General features: G+C 36.9%; 1 protein-coding gene across 3 annotated transcripts in view; it reads right to left on the bottom strand.

Moving 5' to 3' along the window:
- The window catches only part of SMOC2 (SPARC related modular calcium binding 2), a 137,177-nt gene that overhangs the window by 18,986 nt on the left and 95,972 nt on the right, over window positions 1-22,219 (bottom strand). For all 3 annotated transcript variants that reach the window (XM_058801730.1, XM_058801731.1, XM_058801732.1), the window contains exon 9: window positions 15,957-16,039. In XM_058801730.1, coding sequence (XP_058657713.1) covers window positions 15,957-16,039 — 83 coding nt within the window. The remainder of the gene's footprint in view (window positions 1-15,956; window positions 16,040-22,219) is intronic.

Here is a 22,219-nt window from a genome sequence, read left to right as displayed (position 1 = left end):
GAAAAAACAGGCCACTGGAGGTAATCAAATACTCAGATGCCATGGAAAAGAGTGGGGGGAAAAAAAAGATTATTTATAGGGGCAACTATTTATTTATAGGGTACTTCAGTGGTTCTACCTCAACCTGACAATTTCCATTCACAACAGAGAGCACAAACTTAATTCGTCACTTTTGTTTTTCATTTTCATAAAAAAGGTTTTACTCAATTGTCTAAATTTTTAATAGAAAAGGAATTTGGGGTTATCACACAAAGCCCTCAAAAACATCAACAAACTTAATGAGTTGACTTAGTAAAGCACCTAGGTTTGTCTATAATATCGAGTGTATCTTGAGTTGTTCAGATGGAGCAGAAACAATCTGATCTATGGATTTCGTGAATGTTTGAAGATAAAAACATCTATCAAGGCAAGGGGAAAGGATGGGAGTTCCAAATTCAAATTTTACAATCATTTTTTTAGTGAACTTTAATCTGTTTTCTGGTTTTTCTGCATGAAAAGGATCAGTTTTCATCTCTCAAGTATTTGAGAGATTCCATTAATCATGCTGATACGTTTGGAAATGGTTACCAGGAAACAATGAAGAAGAATATAAATGCCTAGCTATCAAAGCCCATTTTAACAATAAATTGCTCTTCTTTTATGACAGGCATTTATCTGTTGACTCTACTAAAAATATAATGAGTATAGAATGTTCTCACTTTATCTGCCCCATATTACAATGTTCTGCTTTATCTGTAAACAGAGATAAATCACTATGAAGAAAACTTGGGGAATTAGTCTTTTGCTGTTGAAGTACAAATTTTGGTTGGCAACAAGAAAATTAATCCAATTCCTACCTGTCTCCAAATTACAAACGTTACTAAGCAAAAGTTCTGAAGTTAAACATCTGAGAGAGAAAGAAAAATCTGTGTGAGGGAGCTTGACTTGAGCCCATGCACGTGGTATGTATCCTAACTTTAATAAAAAAATTTAAAAATTATTTGTAAAGAAATACTTTTTCTAAAAAAATTTATTCCTTTCCTATTAGCCAACCTATGAGTTCCATCTAAGACATAAGGCATAGAAGGTACCCTTCTCTTTCTGTCCAGTGGAACATCTTTGGAAATTCATTGTAGAAAAAGGAAAAACTTCAGCATCAAGACATTCACTGTACCCCACAATGAGCTCACCTTTTGTATTTCACCTATATAATGACAATTAGAGTAAGATCCAGTGGGTCTGGTTTTTTTTCACTCCCCCTCCAGAAAACCTCGTTTGATTTCAAATGAAGAGTTCAGGTTTAATAGATTCATTCAGGTAATAGTTTTATGATAAGAAATTCATGCCTCTCCTTTCATATTAAACCAGAGTTTTCTGACCTGCTTCCCAGGCAGCTTTCCTTGGGTGGATTGTAAAGAATCAGAGCAGTTTATATCTATTCACATTCCTCCTTCCCTCGCTGCCTTCCACACAAAGTGACTATCAAGTGAAGCCTGTCTGCAAGATGCCCCACAGCCAGATATGAAGGAGAGCTAGCAACAACAAAGTATTCACCCAAACGCTCAGCTAAGCCTCCAAGCTTAAATCTCAAGCAGCGAAGGAATTTGAAAAAACAAGGTTTCACTGTAGAATAAACCATACAGTTTCACTCTCCCAGAAGAACCCTGCTTTCCCAAACAACCCTACTTTAACCAAGTCACTACTTTAACCAACTTGCCCATGTCAAGGAAATTAATGAACTTAAAAAGTAAAAACAACTCACAACGAAGAGCAAGCCCTGTTTTTCTAAACATCAGAAATGCCAGCACCACAGCAGTGTGCCTTCTTTTTTACCAAGCCATACAGGGAATTCTAAATTAAAGCCCAATTCCTGTACCTTATATGCCCAGCCACCACACTGCACATTAATCTCTCCCCTCGATTTAGTTGACAAGTTTGCAATAACACTGTGTGATGCATGCCTAGAACCATGAGCTTGGCTCCAAGAAAACTGTGTACCCTGTTAATGCAGGGATCAAAATACCTGTTTAAAGAAATTAATTTTTTATAGGAAGTTCAAGTAAGTGATTTTTTTTTTTTTTTGCAATCCCTATTGGATTAAACTTTTCCTATTGACAATTACACCTAGTTAACAAAATGCTACACATAAATCCCGAACAGCTCATAGAACTAATGAAATGGACTTGTAAACATGTGAGACACAGATGTTGTGGCTGGCTCTGCTTGCCTTCATTCTTTTAATCAAGAAGGAGGAACAAGGGAAAAAGAAATACAGCAGACAAAGGTTGAAATCAGCATTGTGTCCAAGCAAGTGGACAGTTGAAACAGAACACATGATTTTAAACAGCTCATAACAGATTGGCATTTCAGTGTTTGCAAAAAAAAAAAAAGATTAAATTTAGCCCAGTTTGCAAGGGAAGTTTCATGAAAAAGTTAGTAAAACTTCAGGAATTCAGAGGACAAAGTATTTTTATATAAAGGAGACTAGCTCCTTTGATTCAGTAGGAACTAAACTAAGTTCAGAGAATAATTATTCCTTTCAAATTTTGACATTAGGATTGTATATCTAATATTAATTATTTTTTTCCATTACTTTGGTTCAAATTGATATTGGATATGTCAGTAACACCTAGAGCATGAACTCCCTGTTGGTGCTGTTTATGAAGTTTAGATGACCCCAACTTCTACAGTCCAGCTGGTGTCCTAATTATGATGAACTATGCTTTGCACAAAGCTGATAGGAAAACTTGGATCCAGCTGAACTACTAAGGAGGAAGGGAGATATTTACCAAGAGCTCCTAATTAACTAAGTGTCCTGGCTTGCCAGCTGTAAAAAAAACCTTTCTGTGTAAAGAAAGTAGTCCTTTGATATATATATATAGCATACAATGCATCAATCACATTTTTTTCAGAAGCAATCTTCCTGCTTTTCTAAGACAAAACTTGCTGAGACAGTTTTAAGGGCTGTAAAATAAAATGTTCTCTCATGCTTAAGTATGCTCCAATTTTTTTACTGGGTCTGCAAGAAAAATCTGAAAGATAAGTGTGAAGAGCAAAGTGCAGAAAAATGGAACCATTTCTAGTGCTGTACATGGTAACCTATCGGTCAGTAGCTTTCAGACACACAGAAATCACTGAGAAGTGGAGAGTGTGGGTATGCTCAAGGAGTCACATTGTACATGCAGTGAACCCAACATCACCTGAGGCTGTTGAGCTCACTGACACAGCGGAGAGTAACTCTTCTCCCTTGGAGGAATGTGTCACAGAACCAGCTCTAGGCAAAAAATGTAGGCACATACATGTGCCTGGGGGAAAAACGGGCTGGTCAGGGCAGCTCATCCCACTTCTGGTAGGGGAATAGTTCAAAACCTCTGCTAAGTCTCACTGACAGGAAAGTACAAAAAGAGCTCATTTTTCACACCTCACCCCCAGCCCAGACTGATGCCTGTGCAAGCTGGCCGCTGCCATGTGCGCAAGGAGCATGGGAGTCTCATCTCAGCCCCGTGGTGCACACAGATGGTGTCAGCCCAGCCTTGTGTCCTGCAGCCCCTCCAGAGTCTGGAGTTTGAGCTGTCTTGCTCCAGAGTAGGAGAGAGCTGTGGCAGAAGGATGAACGTCCACTCAAACATTTGGAGAGAAGAGGATGTGAAATCTTCCCTCCAGGTCCCCAGCATCCCTCCCCAGGACGTCAGCGTTCTCAAGAGATACTTGGATTGAAATACTGACACTCCTTGAAACCTTCTAATGGCACTTGCTACTGAATCCCACTTATTTCCTTCTGTGAAATAAAAAGCAAGCGAAATACTAGTATCAGAGGATACCTTTGTAGGTATCCTCTCCTAGTTATTGGTTTACTTTATACCATTTTACACCCTAAGAGAACTTGCTACTGTGACACTATTTTCAATTCAAAGTAATGAATTAGAAGCAGAATTTGAACAACAGTTTTAGAGATTAAATAAAATAAAATTCATCTTTAGAGCAAGTAACTGCCAAGCATACAACTACAAACCTACTTTCAAGAAATTATCTATGTAATCATTTTGATGATATCAACTATTGAAAATATTGGCAAAATATGTATTTACTTTTTCTGCTCTTAATACAATTATCCAATGAATTTCAAATTTCTCATAACAAAATCACTGCTCTACTTATATATAGTAGAGTCAACTTGAGTGAGGCTAAGTAAAACTGTGATTTCTTTCTCTAAGGTGCATCACAGTAATTCATTAAAAAAGCACAGAGATAGGATACAGCTCGCAGAATGGCTTTGATTCATTTCAAAACATGAGAAAACTACTGAGAATATATATGGAATATATTTGTAAGTAGAACCTGTTTATGAGCCTTTCCTAGGAGTGTGAGTTGAGAGGCATAAGAGCATCTCTGTCTGTAAATGTGAATTTTAATATAAATACAGATTTAAATTTAGGGCTATGTTAGTTATTATATAAACACTTCTAATCTAGGTAAATCAGAAACATATTATTCCTGTGTGATGAAATTACTAGCACACATAATCCAAAAAGCACAAGAAGAAATTACTATACACCAATGCACCTTCCTAAACCCTGTACAAGTACATGTTATTTTGGGAAAAAAGAATTCCAAACTCTCTTGTGTAAATATTTCAGAGTGTTTAAGATTTTATTAGGAATACTTTTGTATCCTTCCAGCTCTTTCTTTAATAGTGTGAATTCAGCTATACAGATCTCAGAGAGAGACAAAAATTCTAACTAATAAAATCCTTCTCTAAATAGCTCCCAATTAACTTTCAGCATTCAAAGCCTAAAGGACAAGCATCAGATACACTGAAAAATTTCCAAGGATAGAAATATGTGCTAAATATCCTAATACAAAAACAGCAATCTTTTAATTTCAGTAGTTCAGAGATATTGTTTTGTGACCATTTAAATATTACTTCTCTGAACTGAAATTATGATATGGATATTTCCAGCATACATGAAAGAGTAAGTCTGTTCATTATTGATTATATTTAGATGCACATATAAGTGCACAACTAATGGAGTTCTTTATGATGCCTTCCTGCTTGATGAAAATGAGAGAGAAACAGCAATAATAGCAATTGAGATTGTAGAGCCAAACTCCAAATGTAATTTATGAGTTAAATTCATATTTATTTTTAGCTGTCTAGTCTTTTCACCACCAGATGTATAGTATACAAAGTACTATGGCTAATTACTACTTCTACTAGCTGAATATGTTAGTCAAGAGCTATTCCTACATTCTGCTTTCCTCTTCAGTGAGCCAGGTGAATTTTTCAAACTCTGGGTTTATTTTCTGCAGACAAATTTGCTGCTCAGCTCTAGTAGACATTTTCCATTATAACTTCCATTTGTCTGGCTATAAAGCCTAGGAATTCACTTATCAGTACTTTTCCCCATTATAAAGTTCACAGCACAGAAGGGTCTATAGTGATTAAGAAGCCATAAAAAAAGTTGATGAATATTCACTCTGCTTCTTAAATTAATTTGATTCAATGACCTTTGCTTTGCATTGAACTGTGTTCCAAAGCTAATTTCAAATTGGATCACTACCAGCAAATCTGGATTATGTACTCAAAGAACCCAAACCTCAGACTCGTAAGACTTGCATTCTATAACTCTCCAGTTAGAGAACAGGAACAATACCCAGGGACTCAAAACCCCTGACTTTGCACTGGTTCTGGCTGGCTGTGTCTCATTTAACAATCAGAGACTACATAGCCCATAGAATATCAAGGGTTATTGAACAACCTAAACTCTCATCCTACAGACACTTATGCCTGGGCTTAACTTTACAACTGCATGTAAAAGTTTCTTTGATTTTAACTGAACTAATCACAAGAAGAATGCAAGTAAGTGTTTGCAGGATCAGGGTTCAGCAGGTCATGGATTGTACTTTAGGAGTATTTACAATGAGTTGCTTGTGGATGACTTACAGAGAAAAAAAGCTTTACAAGAAAACATTTCTAGATAGCAAGCAAATCCAAGAACTCCACAAATGTAAAGGGCAAAATTTGTGACTAATTTATTTCCCAAAATTATTCACGGATTTTTGCCACATGCTAACATCAGGAATCAATGAACAGTAGCACTCCTGCTGAGCTAGAGAGAAGCAAATTTCTGAACCTCGAGAAGCATTCTGAATCCTTTGAAAGATTTCCCAGATGTTTGTTTGATTTCATTTCTTTTTTGAGGGTTCTCAGTTGTGGAGGCCTATAAACTGTACTTAACCAAGGAATAACACCATCTATTTGAAAAACACTGAGATAGTATCATATAAAATGTCATCCCTGTGAAAAAGAGTATTTATTCTACATCTCTTCACTGAGCCCAGAAAAATGCCTTCTCTGCAGGCTAAATACCTGATGCAAAGAAGAACCCGGAGGGAAGCCAGCTGGCTTAAGCTCAGCCAGTGTGAAATGAAGGTGACACATGCTGGCAGACTGAAGCACTTTGAGGAATTGGCAGGAACTTTCACTGGCTCTCCAGTTGATGGCATCTGTCCACCCATTGTCCGAGTGGCTTTGCAATCAGCTCGACTGCAAATTTTCCAGGCATCGTCTTGTTATTCTGTATTTGTGCAGTGCCCAGAACACTGGTAGCCCAGACTATACAACTATAAACTGCTGTGAGACAAACAATTAACAACAATAAGGACAGTCTTTCCAAGCTCATCTCTGGCTGCAGGTTCTCCATAATAACAACAGGTATGACATCCTCTATCTGTGGCTGCACCAAGGTTGCAGCACTTCCTTACCAAGACAAAGCATGTGAAATTGATCATGTCTTTGGTCTGCCATGATGAGGAGGACAAAACCTGGCATTACTTTTGAGCCTCAGTAAGAAACTATGTTCAATAATGATATTTTACTTTGTAAAATAAAGTCAACCTCAGTGAGATGTGCAACGCTCTTCTACTGATCAGTTCCTCTGGTCTCAGATAAGCTATGCTGGTATTTAGAAACCATGAGTATTGAATGGACTGATTATCAGAGACAGCTTTTTTCTCAAAAGAAGTAAACAAAGTAATTATTTTTTGCAGCAGGCTAAATATACTACATGGTAGTGCATATGAGACTATTTTAGTGTTTTTAAATATGCAATGTTATTCCTTGTTTGAGTACAATCTCTAGGCCTCCACAACTAAAAGCCCTTGAGGAGGAAATTTTTTGCCCTTTTGCAGGAGGTTACACAAAAAAGCCTTTTGGAGGCTAAAGCAAAAATATTTTCTTCAGAAAAATATACTTAATGACTACATCTTGTTCATTTTCCTTGACAAGTTAATTAGGCTTATTGCTTGACACTTTCAGTCATAATTCAGCTGAGTAATGACTGATGTTATTACTGTATTACGCATTAAGTTTTTCAAAATGTTAGTAAGTGGGAAGGCTTGCACTGGCTTAAGTTTTCACAAGCCCTAGTCTTCTAAGTCTGCATTTCAAAAAGTCACTGTTTGATGAAAATCACAAAATTTCTAGGGTGATTTATTGTAAGTACAGGATATTTTCATAATTGCTGGGAATTGAAAATCCCCACTGAACTCACAGTTATTGAAGTGCTCATTTTATTTGAAAACTGGAACACTTCTCCAAGTGACTAAACACAAAGAATAAATGCCTTACCATTGCTGTTCCCTCTTGAAAATATAGCTCCAGATATACATTCAATCTGAAATGAAAATATTTATTTTTCCCTGTCCACAGATTAAACATGAGAGCTGTTTCTGCCACATAATCAAGGAGAATTTGTATCCAAGTATGAAAACAAAACAAAACAAGAGATCCATTTTGAAAGGAACAGTGTTACAAATCCATGGCATGCTTTTATTCCATTTACTCTATCAGATTATAAAGGAGAAGCCCTATACCATGTGCCTTTGAGGAAAAAGTGTCTTGTTATGTGACTCCCACTCACTGTCATGATAAGATTCAGGTGTCATTTTTCATTATGATTACAGCCCTGGCACACTAAAAGGTTTTCACCTTTTCCATTCAGTTAATATGAGCTTTTCTTGACAGCTTTTAGATTGCAAGATGATAATGATTGCAGGCATTCTGGCAGAAAACACTGAGGTTATTCTATATCAATCTTCCCTGCTGGTGTTGGTTTTTTCCTACTGCTTACACAAGAGCTACAAGCCAGTTGCCCCACATTATTATGAGATACCTCTCTTTTGTCTTCACTACAACAGATGTTATTTCAAGATTTTTTAAAAGTATTTCTTGAACTTGTAGTTTTAAGCATCAAAGTTTGTTGAATGAGGCAAATTCTTTAATTCCTTTTAGGTTCCAGTATGATCAAAGTTTCACTCTGCTTATTGTAGGATTTTATACTGGGCATAGACACTACCTCAGTATCCTACAGTAATGTAATTGGAGCTGTTTTAAACGGGTCTGTGGTATTTTCACTGTAAACTTTAGACTGTCTTTAAAAGAGGGAAGGTATCTTAATTATCTTAATACTCACATGTATTTTCTGCAGAGACCTTGTTGAAAGAAACAAAAATGTTTAAAACGTACTGCTTTGCAGTTTCTTTTAGATTTCTTGATTAGACTAATCTCTGCATTGAAGTATTTCATAAATTCATTTCCTTCTTTGTCTCCTTACTATGAGGAAAAAATATAGAAGGAGAGTAAATATAATATTATGGATTAAATGTAATTGTACAACTGGTGTGAGACAACCTCCTGGGAATCCATCCAGATACAGGAGAATGTTCTCCCTTCTGGGCATGTTCTCACACTGATAGCAGGCAAAACTGCTGTCCTTAAACATGTGTTTGTTTGGAAAAGAAGGACAGCAACAAGTGAGGTGAGAAACAGAGCATATATTCTTTGGCACAGCCAAATGCTGTGAAGCAAATGAAGTCAGTGTTTATTAGTTCTACTATATCCTTTTAAAATAGACATAATATTATAGGTTAATATTAAGTAGATCAATGAATGAAATGCTATTGCTGAGACAGTAGCACCACCTTTAATTAGCAAGATTTTCTCTTTTGTTAGCTGTGAAAGAGTTGTGTCTTTCACTGGTATTTTCCTAGTAACACAAATGCTCTCACTGTAATTTTTATAGGCAAATTTGCACATAAAGTAGCTCTTGGGTTATGTGCTTGAGATTATTTTTTTCAGATATTAATATTTCTACTGTAAGTTTGTGTGATTATTCATTTTGATAAAAAATTATTACAAACTGAGGCAAAATTAAAGCAGTATGAAGAACCATGGCCAGATTATTATTAATCAAATCAGGATGAGGAGATGAATAGAAGAGGGTATGCAGGAAATCAGCGTGATCTGCAGAGCCTTGAAAAATAACTTGCAAGATTTCCTCCCTCTGGAGCTAAAATTCCCACTGGGAGACTAAACACAATGAGGTTGTCCTCCACCCACTGATCCAGCCTGTCAAGATCTCTCTGTGGAGCCTCCAACCGAAAAACACTTCCATCTAATTTAATTTGGTGTTATCTGTGAACTTACTGAGGATGCACTAAATCACCTTATCGAAACCATTGATAAAAGATATGAAACAAGACCAACCTCAATACTGAGTCCTGGGGAATACCACCAGTGACTGGCCATCAACTGGATTTAGTTCCATTCTCTACCATTTTTTTGGCCCAGCCATCCAGCCAGTGTTTAATCCAGTAAAAATGTATCTGTTCAAGCCAAAAAAGACTCATTTTCTCCAGGACACTGTTGTGGAAGATGGTGTAGCAGTCTTTACTGAAGTCTAGTTATTCAACAACCACAGCTTTTCCCTCATCTTCTAAGCAAGTAATCTTGCCATAGAAGATTAGGGTGCTCATGCAGGACCTGCCTTTCATAGAGCCCCATTGGCTGGGCCTGATCCCCTGGTTGTCCTGCACATGCTGTGTGATGGCACTCACGATGATCTGCTCCATGACTTTCCCTGGTACCAAGGTCAGGATGACAGGCCTTCCCAGATCATCCTTTCAACCCCTCTCACGGATGGGTGTTACATTTGCTAATTACCTTCTGGTAATTCTGGGACTTCCCCAGTTAACCAGGACTGCTGGTAAATGACTGGAAGTGACTTGGGAAGCTCTTCTGGCCAGCTCCCTCATTACTCTCACTGCACCCTCCCTGAGCCCACAGACTTGAGGGTGTCTAATTGGCATAGAATGTCACTAGCTGTTTCCTTTTGGATTATGGGGGCTTCGCTCTGCTCCCATCACGAACCTCCAGCTCTGGGAGTTGTACCTCACTGTTGAGCCTCACGTCCTCCCTGCAGACCCCACCATGCTCCAGGCAGCTCCCCTCCATCAACTCACCACACAGCTGTTCAGTTCTGCCACCACTTCACTGTCATAAAGCTTCACACCAGATTTGAACCAACATTTCCTCGTCATAGCCATTATTTAGGTAGTTCTGCTCTGTACAGAGCCTTTTTGCCAAGTACCTCTTGGTAAATAGAACAGCACAGAGCTCAGAGCAATGGTTACAAGCTCATTCAAAACAGCCAGCAACTTCAAGTGGTTGGTTGACTACTCAGAGCTTTAAGATTCAATAGCAGAAAGGAGTATTTTGAGTATTAGCTCATGCAGCCAGAAAGCTGGTTACATCATAAAAATATAATCCTTTTAAATCACAGCTCAGTGGAGAACATTACATGCCAATTGACCTAACAATTTGAAGCTCATGGGAAGGCAGGCATGTGTTAAAAATTTGCATTATGCCTTATCTGATGCCTTTAAAAAAAAGAAAGTTTTAGTCATTCAAATGTTTAAGAATGTGAAATAAGGCAAGATTAGTTTCTACTTGGTGTTGGTACCAGACTACACTGAAGAAACAAAGGACTATGTAGAAACAGGCTAAGCTAGATGAGGTAGGGCAGTGGTGGTACCTCAGCATTTTAGCTGAGAAATTCTCTGGCACCTTATAAAACCTGATGCAGTCATAGTCAAAAGTGGAACCACTGCATGATAGAATGAACCTCAAAAGGAGAGGCAGCTAAGCCTCTATCACTTTCCATTTCTTTTAAGATGCCTTTGAAGTGAGACACTTCATATGATGGCTGTTTGGCTGTGGGTGTTGCATCATTGTGGTTTGAGTGCTTCCGACTATTTCCCTTTAACTTTGGAAAAAGATACACTGCCAACAACCAAAAGTAAACGGTACTTATCCACATATAATTCCCCCATACCTTAAATCATGAGTTTGCCTCCACAAAACATAAACTGTTCAGGGTCAGTGCAGGATTATCCCATCAGAAACACAGTAAATAAAGCCATTACAATAGGAAGAGAATTGGGCAGTTAGAATATTTTTGTTTCTCTTAAGTAACACTAAAATTAAATAAACAGATGAGTTAAACTGCTCTCATGCATGATTTGCAGGAGAAAATATTAACTACTTGAATGCCAAGGTTAAACTAAGCTCAAGAACACCCATAGCTCAAAACAAGAGCTGAGTCAGTAGTAGGCTACGAAATTAGAAAATAACTTGTACTTTATATTTAAGGAAGAGTTTTAAGGGATTTTTTTTTGTTTTGTTATTAAGTTGATTAACTATACAAGGGACCTCTGTCAAGACATTTCAATTGAGTCGTAAAGTTCTAAGTTTGACTTAAACTGTAGACCATCAGAGTACCATGATTAATAGAGCTTAGGCCCTGGATGGAAAGTGCTGAGTTTTGGATTTGGGTTGTGAAGAAAAGGTTGTGGGGAAAAGGAGGCACAAAGAAATCAAAATCTGTCTCACAGAGGCAGTGCAAAACTATTTTGGATCCTTCTTGTGCCACCGAATAAACCCTGGACAATAAAAACCTTTCAGATGCTTCTTAACTCAGTGCTATCAAAACCCTGAAATACTCACCTTTTTAGGAGAAATGGTCCAGAAACAAATTGTAATGATAATCAACTGAAGTGAAGGATTGCCAGTAAGGACAGAAATAGGAGTGAAATGCTGATCTTACATTACAAGTAAAAACCTACAGGAACATGAATGCAATGAAAGCATACTACTTCCAGCAAGGCAAACTGAAATCAGTATCTCAGGAAAACAAAATATTCAACAGTGAAGAACTGTGCTATTTAGAGAAAATTAAAAAGGGAGACTTTCAAGACTTTTAGTAGACTGATTTACTACATCTGCACATTGACCCAAGTCAGTATACTGTATTACTGTTCGAGACACTGTCATTTCCAAACTATACTTTCCCCTCTCAAATTATCCTTTTGCATGAAATGAAGTATCACAACTGTAGGAACGTCAAAAAAACCCCACATCATGTTAAAGAAATGGAGAAACTTAAGCAAACCAAAATAAAATGTAAACAAAATTAGTGGTCTGACTTAAATTGACAAAACCATAGCAACTCAGTAAAGTCTGAAAATCTAGCTTCACATTGTGTCCCTTGCTGAAACTTGTGTGTCATTTACTCATTTGTGAGTTTTGTGGGGGTTTTTTTCTGCACAAAAGATAAGGGTACTGCTAATTAAAAAATATTATGTGATCAAAACGACATTGTCCAGAATACTTTAAAAATGTTTCTATTTACTTTTCATATTTCTTGTCTGGGTAATGAAAATCATATGGCAGGAAAATAAGATAAATTCCCAAATCAGGTGAGAATACAAAAATCTTAAATCTTATAAAGTACTATCCAAAGATTATGCAGCCCTCACACACAGCAGAGCCTAAACCACAGACTTCTTGCTTTCTATGCATACTTTTTAAATAAGAAAAGGATTTGCCCAGGAGACAAATTATCTGCGTAGTCTGGCAGTGTCTCAGTATGCTACCAAGTCTTGCTTTCTTACACACCAAGGTCCTTTTCTTCCAGGTTGCTTGGAGCAGAGGCAAGACTAGCCTTATGAACAGGAAGCTTACAGGGGTAACTACACCTCATTTCATCATACTATATGTTTTGCTTAACTAGCCTTCAGGCTAAATCCTTTTAAATGCTCTTGATCAGCTTATGTAGAAAAATGAATTCCTCTTTAACACGCCGGTAATCCAAAGTATGGAAAAAACTATTCAAGACCTTACATCACAGAGATTCCATTTTACTGTATAACACAGAAGAAAATAAAAGGTCAAAATACAAATGTTTGAAAACTCTGACTGTGAGAAAAATAAAAAACCCTTTTGTTTCCATAGTATGTGACATTCTCTATAATCCTTCCTGAGTTCAATTTCATTATCTCAGAATAACCAGTTTCTGAGAAAGATCATAACCGCAAGTAACCTCAGAAAAATGCTTTGGCTTTAAAAAAGGACTAGAAATCTAATGGGAATTATTATTATTATTATTATTATTATTATTATTATTATTATTATTATTATTATTATTATTATTATTATTATTATTATTATTATTATATAACTTCCAGTCCAAACTAAGAGATACAGGTGGCTTGGATCGTCCATACAAACATTAGGCTAGCCTTCAGCTTCAGATGCTTTATATTAGGTTACATTAGGATGTGAAGGTTTAAATTAGTGGGAATTTTGCTGCTGATTCCAAGGGAGACTTATCTGCCACAATTTTGCCTTAACAAGGTATCAATGCTTGCCAAAAACTGTTTCTTGGTTTACTTTCGGCTTACATATAATGGGTTCAAATTTTCAGGTGGTATAAATCAGTGAAGCTGCAGAACCATGCTAATTTAATCCACTTGAGGATCTACCTGTAGGGTTTATCCCATTTAAGATCATTCATACCAGTAAAGTAATTATTTTAAAATCTTCCTGGTTTTACATGGCAGGTAGTCAGAGTGGTTTCACCAAGGGCTGCTGCATTTTTTTGGCTCTAATCAGGAAATCAAGCAAACCCATCCTTTCAGAAATGTATTATTCCTTAAAAGTAAGACTCCAATTAACCTAGTTTTTTTCTTTATTCAGTCCTGGCACCACTCAGAAATTATATCCTATATTTAAATTTAGACAACACAGATGCAAACATGCCTTTGCAAGGCTGCTTACAATAGAAAAACCCGAATAACAGTGATTCATTGCTATTAAAATTTGATTCATATTAGCTATTCACACAACTTTGTGTGAATACTTGTACAAGCTCATCTTTCAACCTCCTTTTTTTAAAAAAACTGTCTAAAGTAAATCCAATTTATTTCCCTCAATGTAGTGCTTTCATGATAAGAAATAAATTTGCCATTTATTGGAAAATGTACTTGTGCATTTAGCCTTGCAGGGAGAGAAAGAAAAAAATAATCATCTTAACACAACTGCAACTGGGAAGTAGCTTCTTCCCCATTACTTCTACAGACATGTACTTATTCCATGCTGCTGCAGAATGGGAGATTCTTCTAGTTAACCTATATGTATTTAAGAAATTTTGGTATTTGCCTTATTTTAAAATAACACAAGGCATTTGGAAGTCAAAGATTAGGCAACCTAACATGAGAGAGAGCAAATCAATGTCATACATATCAATTATAACACTTATAGGCTTGCATTGCTGTAGTGGTTTTTTGACTAAAGCACACATAATGCAAAATACCATAATGTAAAAAAAAAGGAAAATCAATATACCATTGCATAACTTAATGAAAATTAATTTATCAAGTAGGAGCTTGTAGCATCGAAAATTCTTGTTAACTATTTCACTTGTATCTTGATTTTGGATAAATCTTTATTACTGTACTGTATGAAAGCACTAGCAGTTTAGATAAGAAAATAGATATATGAAATCTTAAAAACCTTCACCTGCCCATTTTTCCTCTAAGAGTCCATCAAGCAAATGTTTTTCAAAATATTTAGCAAAAGGTAGGAAAGATATCACCAGTAAGTGATATCTTTAACTGCAAAACTTGTTTCTTCAATTTCTGTTCTGCTATAATGTCCTCTAAGTCAAGTTCTTTCCATTCAGAAAAAAACCCATAAAATCAAGTAACCATCCAAGTCTGTAACTATGCAAGTGTTGTGTGAAATAATTTGTTGAAGATGGCTAACTTTCCACTGGTTTCCATAGAGTTGTAAATAGCACAGAATAATTTGTGTTAGAAGGGACCCTTGAAGGTTATCTTCTCCAGCCCCCCTACAATAAGCAGGACATCTTCAACCAGGTCTTTTGATTAGCTTCTATATAGAACGCAACTTAGAGTTATAGCTAGTTGTTTTTTTTTTTAATTACACCCTGTAATTAAATTTATTTCATGACAGAGAGCATTGATGTGTGTTCACTCAATATGCATTTCAACACTGATGGGCATAGTCTGAGAATTGTCTGAATGTTTCTTTGGCTGACCAAACTAGATTATTTTTCATTACATGAAAGATCTGCACATATTATTTACTTCTTTTTGGTTCTTTACAATGGCTGACAGTGACTTGTAATTCTCTCATAATGTGCAATATCACAAAACCTGCTACTCCTCAAGTTATTCAAGCATACTAAAAGGCCATTTCAAAAATTAAGGAAGTCTACTGACTTCTGTGAAGCTCAACTATCCACAAATAAGATCTCTCACATGATTAGAAAAAGTGTAAAAAAATGAAAATTCTAATAAACACCATTTTTTCCTTTCACAAAGAATCATTTCAAGAAGTATTATTGTGAGGTAAACTGACAAAGATACTCTTGGAGAAAAGTAAGATGGATACATTAATTAGACTGATTTGAAGATGGAGGCAAATTTTCCATGGATTTTGCAAGAACAAGGATTATGAAGCACAGGTTAAGTTATCCTGGATATATTTGCTGATCTCCCCCATATGAGAGCAGCAAATAATAATTCCAGTAAGTAAATGTGATGGCCAATAAACTACTGATTAAAATTAGCCTTACTTTCTCTGACAAGATCCTAAGACCCACATTGACTTACACTGCTCCAAAGTCAAAGACTTCAGTCAGTGGCAAATCAATACAGCAGCATCTAAAAGGTACTCTGTTTTGATACAGGGTAAGGAATTGCTTTCTAATTTACTGTAGAGAATGAACAAAAGCACTGGAATGCATAAACTTAAATTTACCCTTTTCACTGACCTTGAAGCTGGCGGCCTTTGTACAAATCCTTTGTTTTTGTTGGGTGAGCTCTGGCACCATTATCACATTTAGGTTGTTCATATCTAAAGAACAAACAGGGAGAGAATAAAACCAGCCAAGGTTAATTGGATCAAGAATTAATTAATTTCAAAGTTTGCAATCCTCATACCTTCTTGTATTTAGGGAATAAGCCCACATTTTCATTCAGAGGGCAATGCAAACTTATCTATCTTTCACTTACCTCAAAGAAACCATCTTTATTCTCCTGGAGTTGATAACAAACTAAAAAAAAATATTCTCTCTTGTAAAACCCATTCTACTGGGAGGAAAACTAAAGAACTGCCATAAATTAATACAAAATAAAAATTATTTTGAAAAATATACAAAAGAAGCTCCACAGAAGTAAAAAAAAAAAAAAAAAAAGACACTGTCTCCCCCCTAAAAAAAAAAAAAAGTCATAAACAATACCACAGACAGTATTCATGTTGGGAAACACCAGAGAAACAAAGAAACAATACCAAAATCACAGCAAGGCAGGTACTGTAGTTAGGAACTACTGCAGCTCTAAAAAGTTAAAGTAAGAAGGGTTATGTTTTGAATAAGAGTGCAAAGTGATAGGATTTCCAGAAGGAAGATAATTGAGCTGGGACTGCTTGAAGTGAATTGTGAAGGAGACTGAATCTCCACCTGCTACTGGAATATTCTGGTTCTTCTATGCTTGTTGAGTTTACTTAAAGTCACTTTGTTAGTCTAACTGTTAATAAGAAATTCTGCTATTTGTACTTCCAACAAACAGTGACTTATGCAACACCACTAGCAATATATTTTATGCAGACTAGGAGGCATGGGAGGAACATCTGTTGCTGAATCTCACCTCCTTTTCCATGTCCCACTATCAAAGCATGGTGGTTTTTCACTCACCTCAACAGAGTCTCTTCCTGAGAAATTTTTACTTTATTGTCCTAAAGCAGACTGAAGTTGCAGGACTTAGCATGTAGCACTTCAGAGAATGTTTCAATTCTCAGTTAAATGAACATGCATCATGTCAATACACATGTGTGCACATATTGTTCACTGAATAGATTCTAGACTCTCTCATAGTTTATATAACTGAAGTTCTCCTACTCCAACTTCACCAAAAGCACATTTACTGCATGGCACACTTAGATTTCTCATTAAATTATACTAATCCAATTTTTTTGGAACAAAATATTTCTAAAAACATTGAATGGTGGCAATGTCCTGGATTCAGGTCAGACTGCTTCTAAAAACAATGCCTAAATATTTTTCTCTTAATTATTAGGCAGCAGAAAGAACAGCAATAATATTTTTTTCCTTTGAGCACTTAATTTGTTTCTATACCACCCAATGAAACTGACTACTAGCCCACCAAGTTTTGGCTGCTGCAAGAAGGTACAGTATCGTTTTTATGGACATGGGAGAGCTACAGACTCTTTTTTACCCTAAATAATGGCAGAAATAGAAGGTGCTTTGATAACATGGGTTGGATTCAGATACTTGATGGATGACCACTTCAATCAGCCAAGAAAACAGTGAAAGGGAAGTCTCTGAGCAATACCCACTAATGCAGTATCTGGCAAACAGCCTGGCCCCGGATTAATCTGATACCTGACTCTGCATTCCCCTCCTTCTCTTCCATTACTATGGCTGCTCTGTGCCTACATTTCATTTTTTGGCCTCTACTCTTCTACCCTTTTGGCTGATATTTTTGTTAAATACACACATAGTCCATCATATACAAACTAAACCTATAAAAGCCCAATAGGTGTTAAAATGCTGCAATGTGAAAAGTCTATGTTTAACTCTTTAAAGAAACTGAAGAAAGAAAACAAGTCATTTAAAGTTTACCATACAGGAACACCCATGCTAAAAACTGATAAGAAAAACAGACTTGCCTCAGTTTTCGTGAAGAAAGAGTGGGAACGGGATAGTATGTCAGAATGGAACACAGGTTAAAAATAGTGTAGTTAAAAGACATCCCAAGTTACTCTTTTGAATTTAAAAGGGGAAAGAATTCCCAGCAGTGAATGTATATCTAGAATTAGCAAGGGCTTAGGAAGACTGCTTTATACCTCTGATCAGTCTGCTGGGAAGCATTGAGATTTACTGAGGTGTACAAAGCAGAAGAGGATGGAGGCTTCCACAGGGATTCTAAAATGAGGGCAGCTTCATGAAACAGATGATCTATGTTCCTTTTTAAGTTTAGAGAATCTTGTGCAAGTTTGGGGTTTACTCTGCACGAGATCCTAGTTGCTAAAAAAGTCACATGTCAGAACTCAGCCTCATGGTCCCCACTGAGCCGAAAGGCTGAGGTTCATGCTGTGATTTCCAAGAGGCATTGGGAGCCAGCTCGTGAGGAACACACCAACACTTTTGTGGGAATGGTTGTTTTTAGCCTTTAAATGCATTACCTCCTTTTAATCCAGATTTATTCCACAACTTCACCTATTTCTTTTGTTTTATTGTCTTAAATGTCCTAGAAGGGTTCTTCATTGGCATACCTTCATTTTAACTCTAGAATGAGTTTCTTTTTTTCTGAAATACCTTCACTGACAAATGATTTGTCTTTTTTTCAGATGACAGTGTATTAGAAGGTGAGTGTTAATAACTTCCCTTCATTTTGAGAGTCTTAATTAACATGATTGCCATTTATTGAGGTGTTCAGAACCTTATAATATGACAAATATAATTCTCATGAGTACATTCAAAACAAATAACAAGCAGAATGTTGAGCTGCTCTGGCAATAGCTTTCTGGATCTGTCTATCCTTTCAGTGTTGTCCCTTACCAATTTGACCCTTATCTGCAGTACAGGGATATCAGTATGCTACGCACCCATCTTGCTACCAGGAGTACTAATGACATCAGTTCCCACAGTAGAGTTTTAAGATCCTTCAATTTGTACTTTGAAGTGGAAAACTGAAAGACAGTACACTAAATTTTTCACAAGCCCCTGACTGTTTAAACTAGGAAGGACTCACATATTCCTTCTTTCCATTCTATAAGAATTATAAAAAGACAAGTGTATATTCCTCATTTTATTCTGGTTCCCATTTAGTTCCCTCTCCCTGAAAAAAAAAAAAAAAGTTTCATTTTATAAATATAGAAAATAAAATTAAAACCAAGAAATAATTAATGGGATTTCAGCCCATCTAAATATTTCTCAGAAATGAGGTCTAGACATTCCTCCTAAACTCCAGGCAGTAATCTCACCTGCTTGTTTACCAAGACTGTAGATTCCTAAATACACCAGTCATTCTTTATTTAGTATGAAATTCCTAAAACTGAGTACTCTCCTTACCCATCTGTGCTCAGAAATGTCCTCTTTGGGGATATCACTAAATTTTACTTCCGCAGAGCTTCACTGAGGACTGACCTTATGTAAATGGTCAAGAACATAGCAGCTGATCTTTTTAGTATCAGTCATCAGGCAGAGCACTTTTGTGTCTAAACCATATGCATGGAAAGATTGTATCCAATTTTCCAGCCTTTCAACCTTGAGACATGCATCACAGTGAAAGGTCTTCCTGCTGCCTCTTCTCCCACAGCTGAGCGACTGTGTAGTTGCCAAAAACAAGAGCCCAGCAGACCAAACAGGGGAAAAAAAAGAGACAGAGACTAATTCTAGGTCCATAGGTGATTCATCAAGGGGTTGAGAAGGCCTAGAATTCCAGTCTGTATGACAGCAGGAGCCAAAATGGCACATACTGTGTGCACACTATACATATTAATAGGAAAGCAAGGTGGTTGATTTTGAAGGATCATCACCTTCAGTTTCATAAATGGTTCATCCTGATGTGCAGGATGTGGCAGGAAGCCCACAGAGATGAAGAAAGTGCACCTAACAAAATTCACATTTAAAAAGAAGCGTGCAATTGGTCAGAGGATACAGGAGGAACAGACACTGTTCAAGCACGCAGGGATGGGGTTGGGAATCTGGTAGGGAGCATGAAGGCAACAAGAACTTCCTACATGTGTATCAGCAGCAAAAAGAAGACAAGGGAAGTGTGAGCCTGCTGCTGGGTGGGATAAGAGACCTTGTGACAAAGAACAGAGAGAAGGCACAAGTACTCAATGGCACCTCCTCCCTGTCTCCAAGGAAACCCAGGTTCTTGAGAGCAGTAGTAAAGTCTAGAGCAAGGAAGACTTATCCTGGGTCATGAAGGATCAATTCAGGGATTGTTTGAACAAATTGGACATACATAATTCCATGGGACCTGATGGGATGCACCCACAAGTGCTGAGGAAGCTGGCTGATTTTTGGGCCGCTCTACTATATCTGAAAGATCTTACAGACTGGGAAAGGTTCCTGGGGACTGGAAGAAAGAAAATGCCACTTCTGTGTTCAAGAAGGGCAAGGAAGAGCCAAATAAGCCAGAGATACTCACCTCGGTTTCTGAAAAGGTGATGAAGTAAATCCTCCTATAAGCTACTTCAAAACATATGAAGAAGAAGGTGATTGAGAGTTGTCAGGATGGAATTATGAAGAGGAAATCATACATAGCCAAGACTGCAGTTTCCTGTGATTCTGCAACTTGCTCAGTGGATAAGGTGAGATGGGGAGATATTATTTATCTTAATTTTAGCTAGGCTTTTGACACTGTCTCTGAGCACATTCTCATAGACAAACTGACGAAGTATGTACGAGATAAATGAACAGTGAGGTGTGTTGAAAACTGGCTGAACAACCAGTTTCAAATAGTTGGGATGAGCAGAAATATTTCAGCTGGAAGTCAGTTACCAGTGGAGGGCCCCAAAGCTTGTCTATTGTTAAACAATTTTGTTTAACCTCTTCCTTAATGACCAGGACACTGGGACATGGAACAACATTAATAAGTTGCCATCTCGTTCACAGTGGGAGAATGAGACTTATCTGCAATGTTGTGTCCAGCGCTGAGCTCCCCTAAGAACAGAGACATGGGCACACTGGGTCTAGCAAAGGACCACAAATATGATTAAGGGACTGGCGCATTTGGTATAGTAAGAAAAGAATGCTGACAGTGTTCACCCTGGAGAAGAAAAGGCCCATGGGGGATCTTAATGATGTCTCTAAGTATCCAAAGAGAGGAAGATAATGAAAGGGAAGTAGAAAATAAACTGGACATAGTCCTGAGCAATCTACTATAGATGATCTTGCTTTGAGTAAGGGGATTGAGTCAGAAAACCTACAGAGATCTCTACCAATCTCAATTATTCTGTGACCATATAATAAAATTATATCAATAAGAACTAAAACACACACAAAAAAGCAAAAACCAAAAAAGGAGAAAAAAGAAAAAGAAACAATACCACAAACTCTCCCCCAAAAAACCCCAAACCAAAAACCCACAAGAAGAAAACCCAAACAAAAACAAAAACAAAAAAAGATAAGACCCCCACCAAAACCCAAAAAAACCAAAACCACAGCAGAAGCTGCATTGCTTGACGAGCACAAAAAGATGATTTGGACTCAAATTAGGGAACAGGAAATAAAATTATTTAAGATAATAAGGATTAGCACTAAAAAGAAGAAAGAGTGAAAAAGCCTAGGGGTGGAGAACAGAGAAAGTGCATAAAAGGGAGTATCTGGAATCTCTAGAAGTTACCTTTAGATCCTCATACGATATGCATAGTGATCCTACAGTTTCAGCATCAAATTTAGACTATTATGTTTTGACCATTTATGGACCTCAACTTGTCAAAAACAGTTGATCAACAGTGACTTTAAGTGATAAAATCAAAGAATCCCGAAGGTTGGAAAAGACCTCTAAGATCATCAAGTCCACTTCAGATGGCACTGTAATTGGCATAGTCTAGACTATAGTATAAACAGGTAGCAATAACTCAACACTTGAAGAATACGCGAAAAAATCCTCCCCAGAAAATACTATTTTACAGCAAGCGGCTTATAATGTAGGTTTCTTTCACAAACCTTATGTAAATGATAAAAAAGTTTTTGCTTAAGTTATAAAAGAGTTATGATTGTATCAAGATACTTCTACTGCTTGCCAATTCCATATGAGCTTCTATAGCATTCCTACAAGGGCCAAACCTCAATAACCAACCTAAATAACATCCTTTGGAACCTGATATGTGCTTTGCCTACATCTGCACTATGTGGCTTACAATAATTTACCATGTATCCAGTTCAGCTGAGATGACTGAACTCCAACCTTCTATTAATAACACACTAAAATGATATTTCCTAGCTATGGGTTCCCGAGGAGTTATTCCATCAAAGGCCATCATATGAAATAGTTGAGG

This window comes from Ammospiza caudacuta, chromosome 3 (assembly GCF_027887145.1).
Source record: "Ammospiza caudacuta isolate bAmmCau1 chromosome 3, bAmmCau1.pri, whole genome shotgun sequence".
NCBI classification, from domain to species: Eukaryota; Metazoa; Chordata; class Aves; order Passeriformes; family Passerellidae; genus Ammospiza; species Ammospiza caudacuta.
This window is presented reverse-complemented; position numbering and strand designations above follow the sequence as displayed.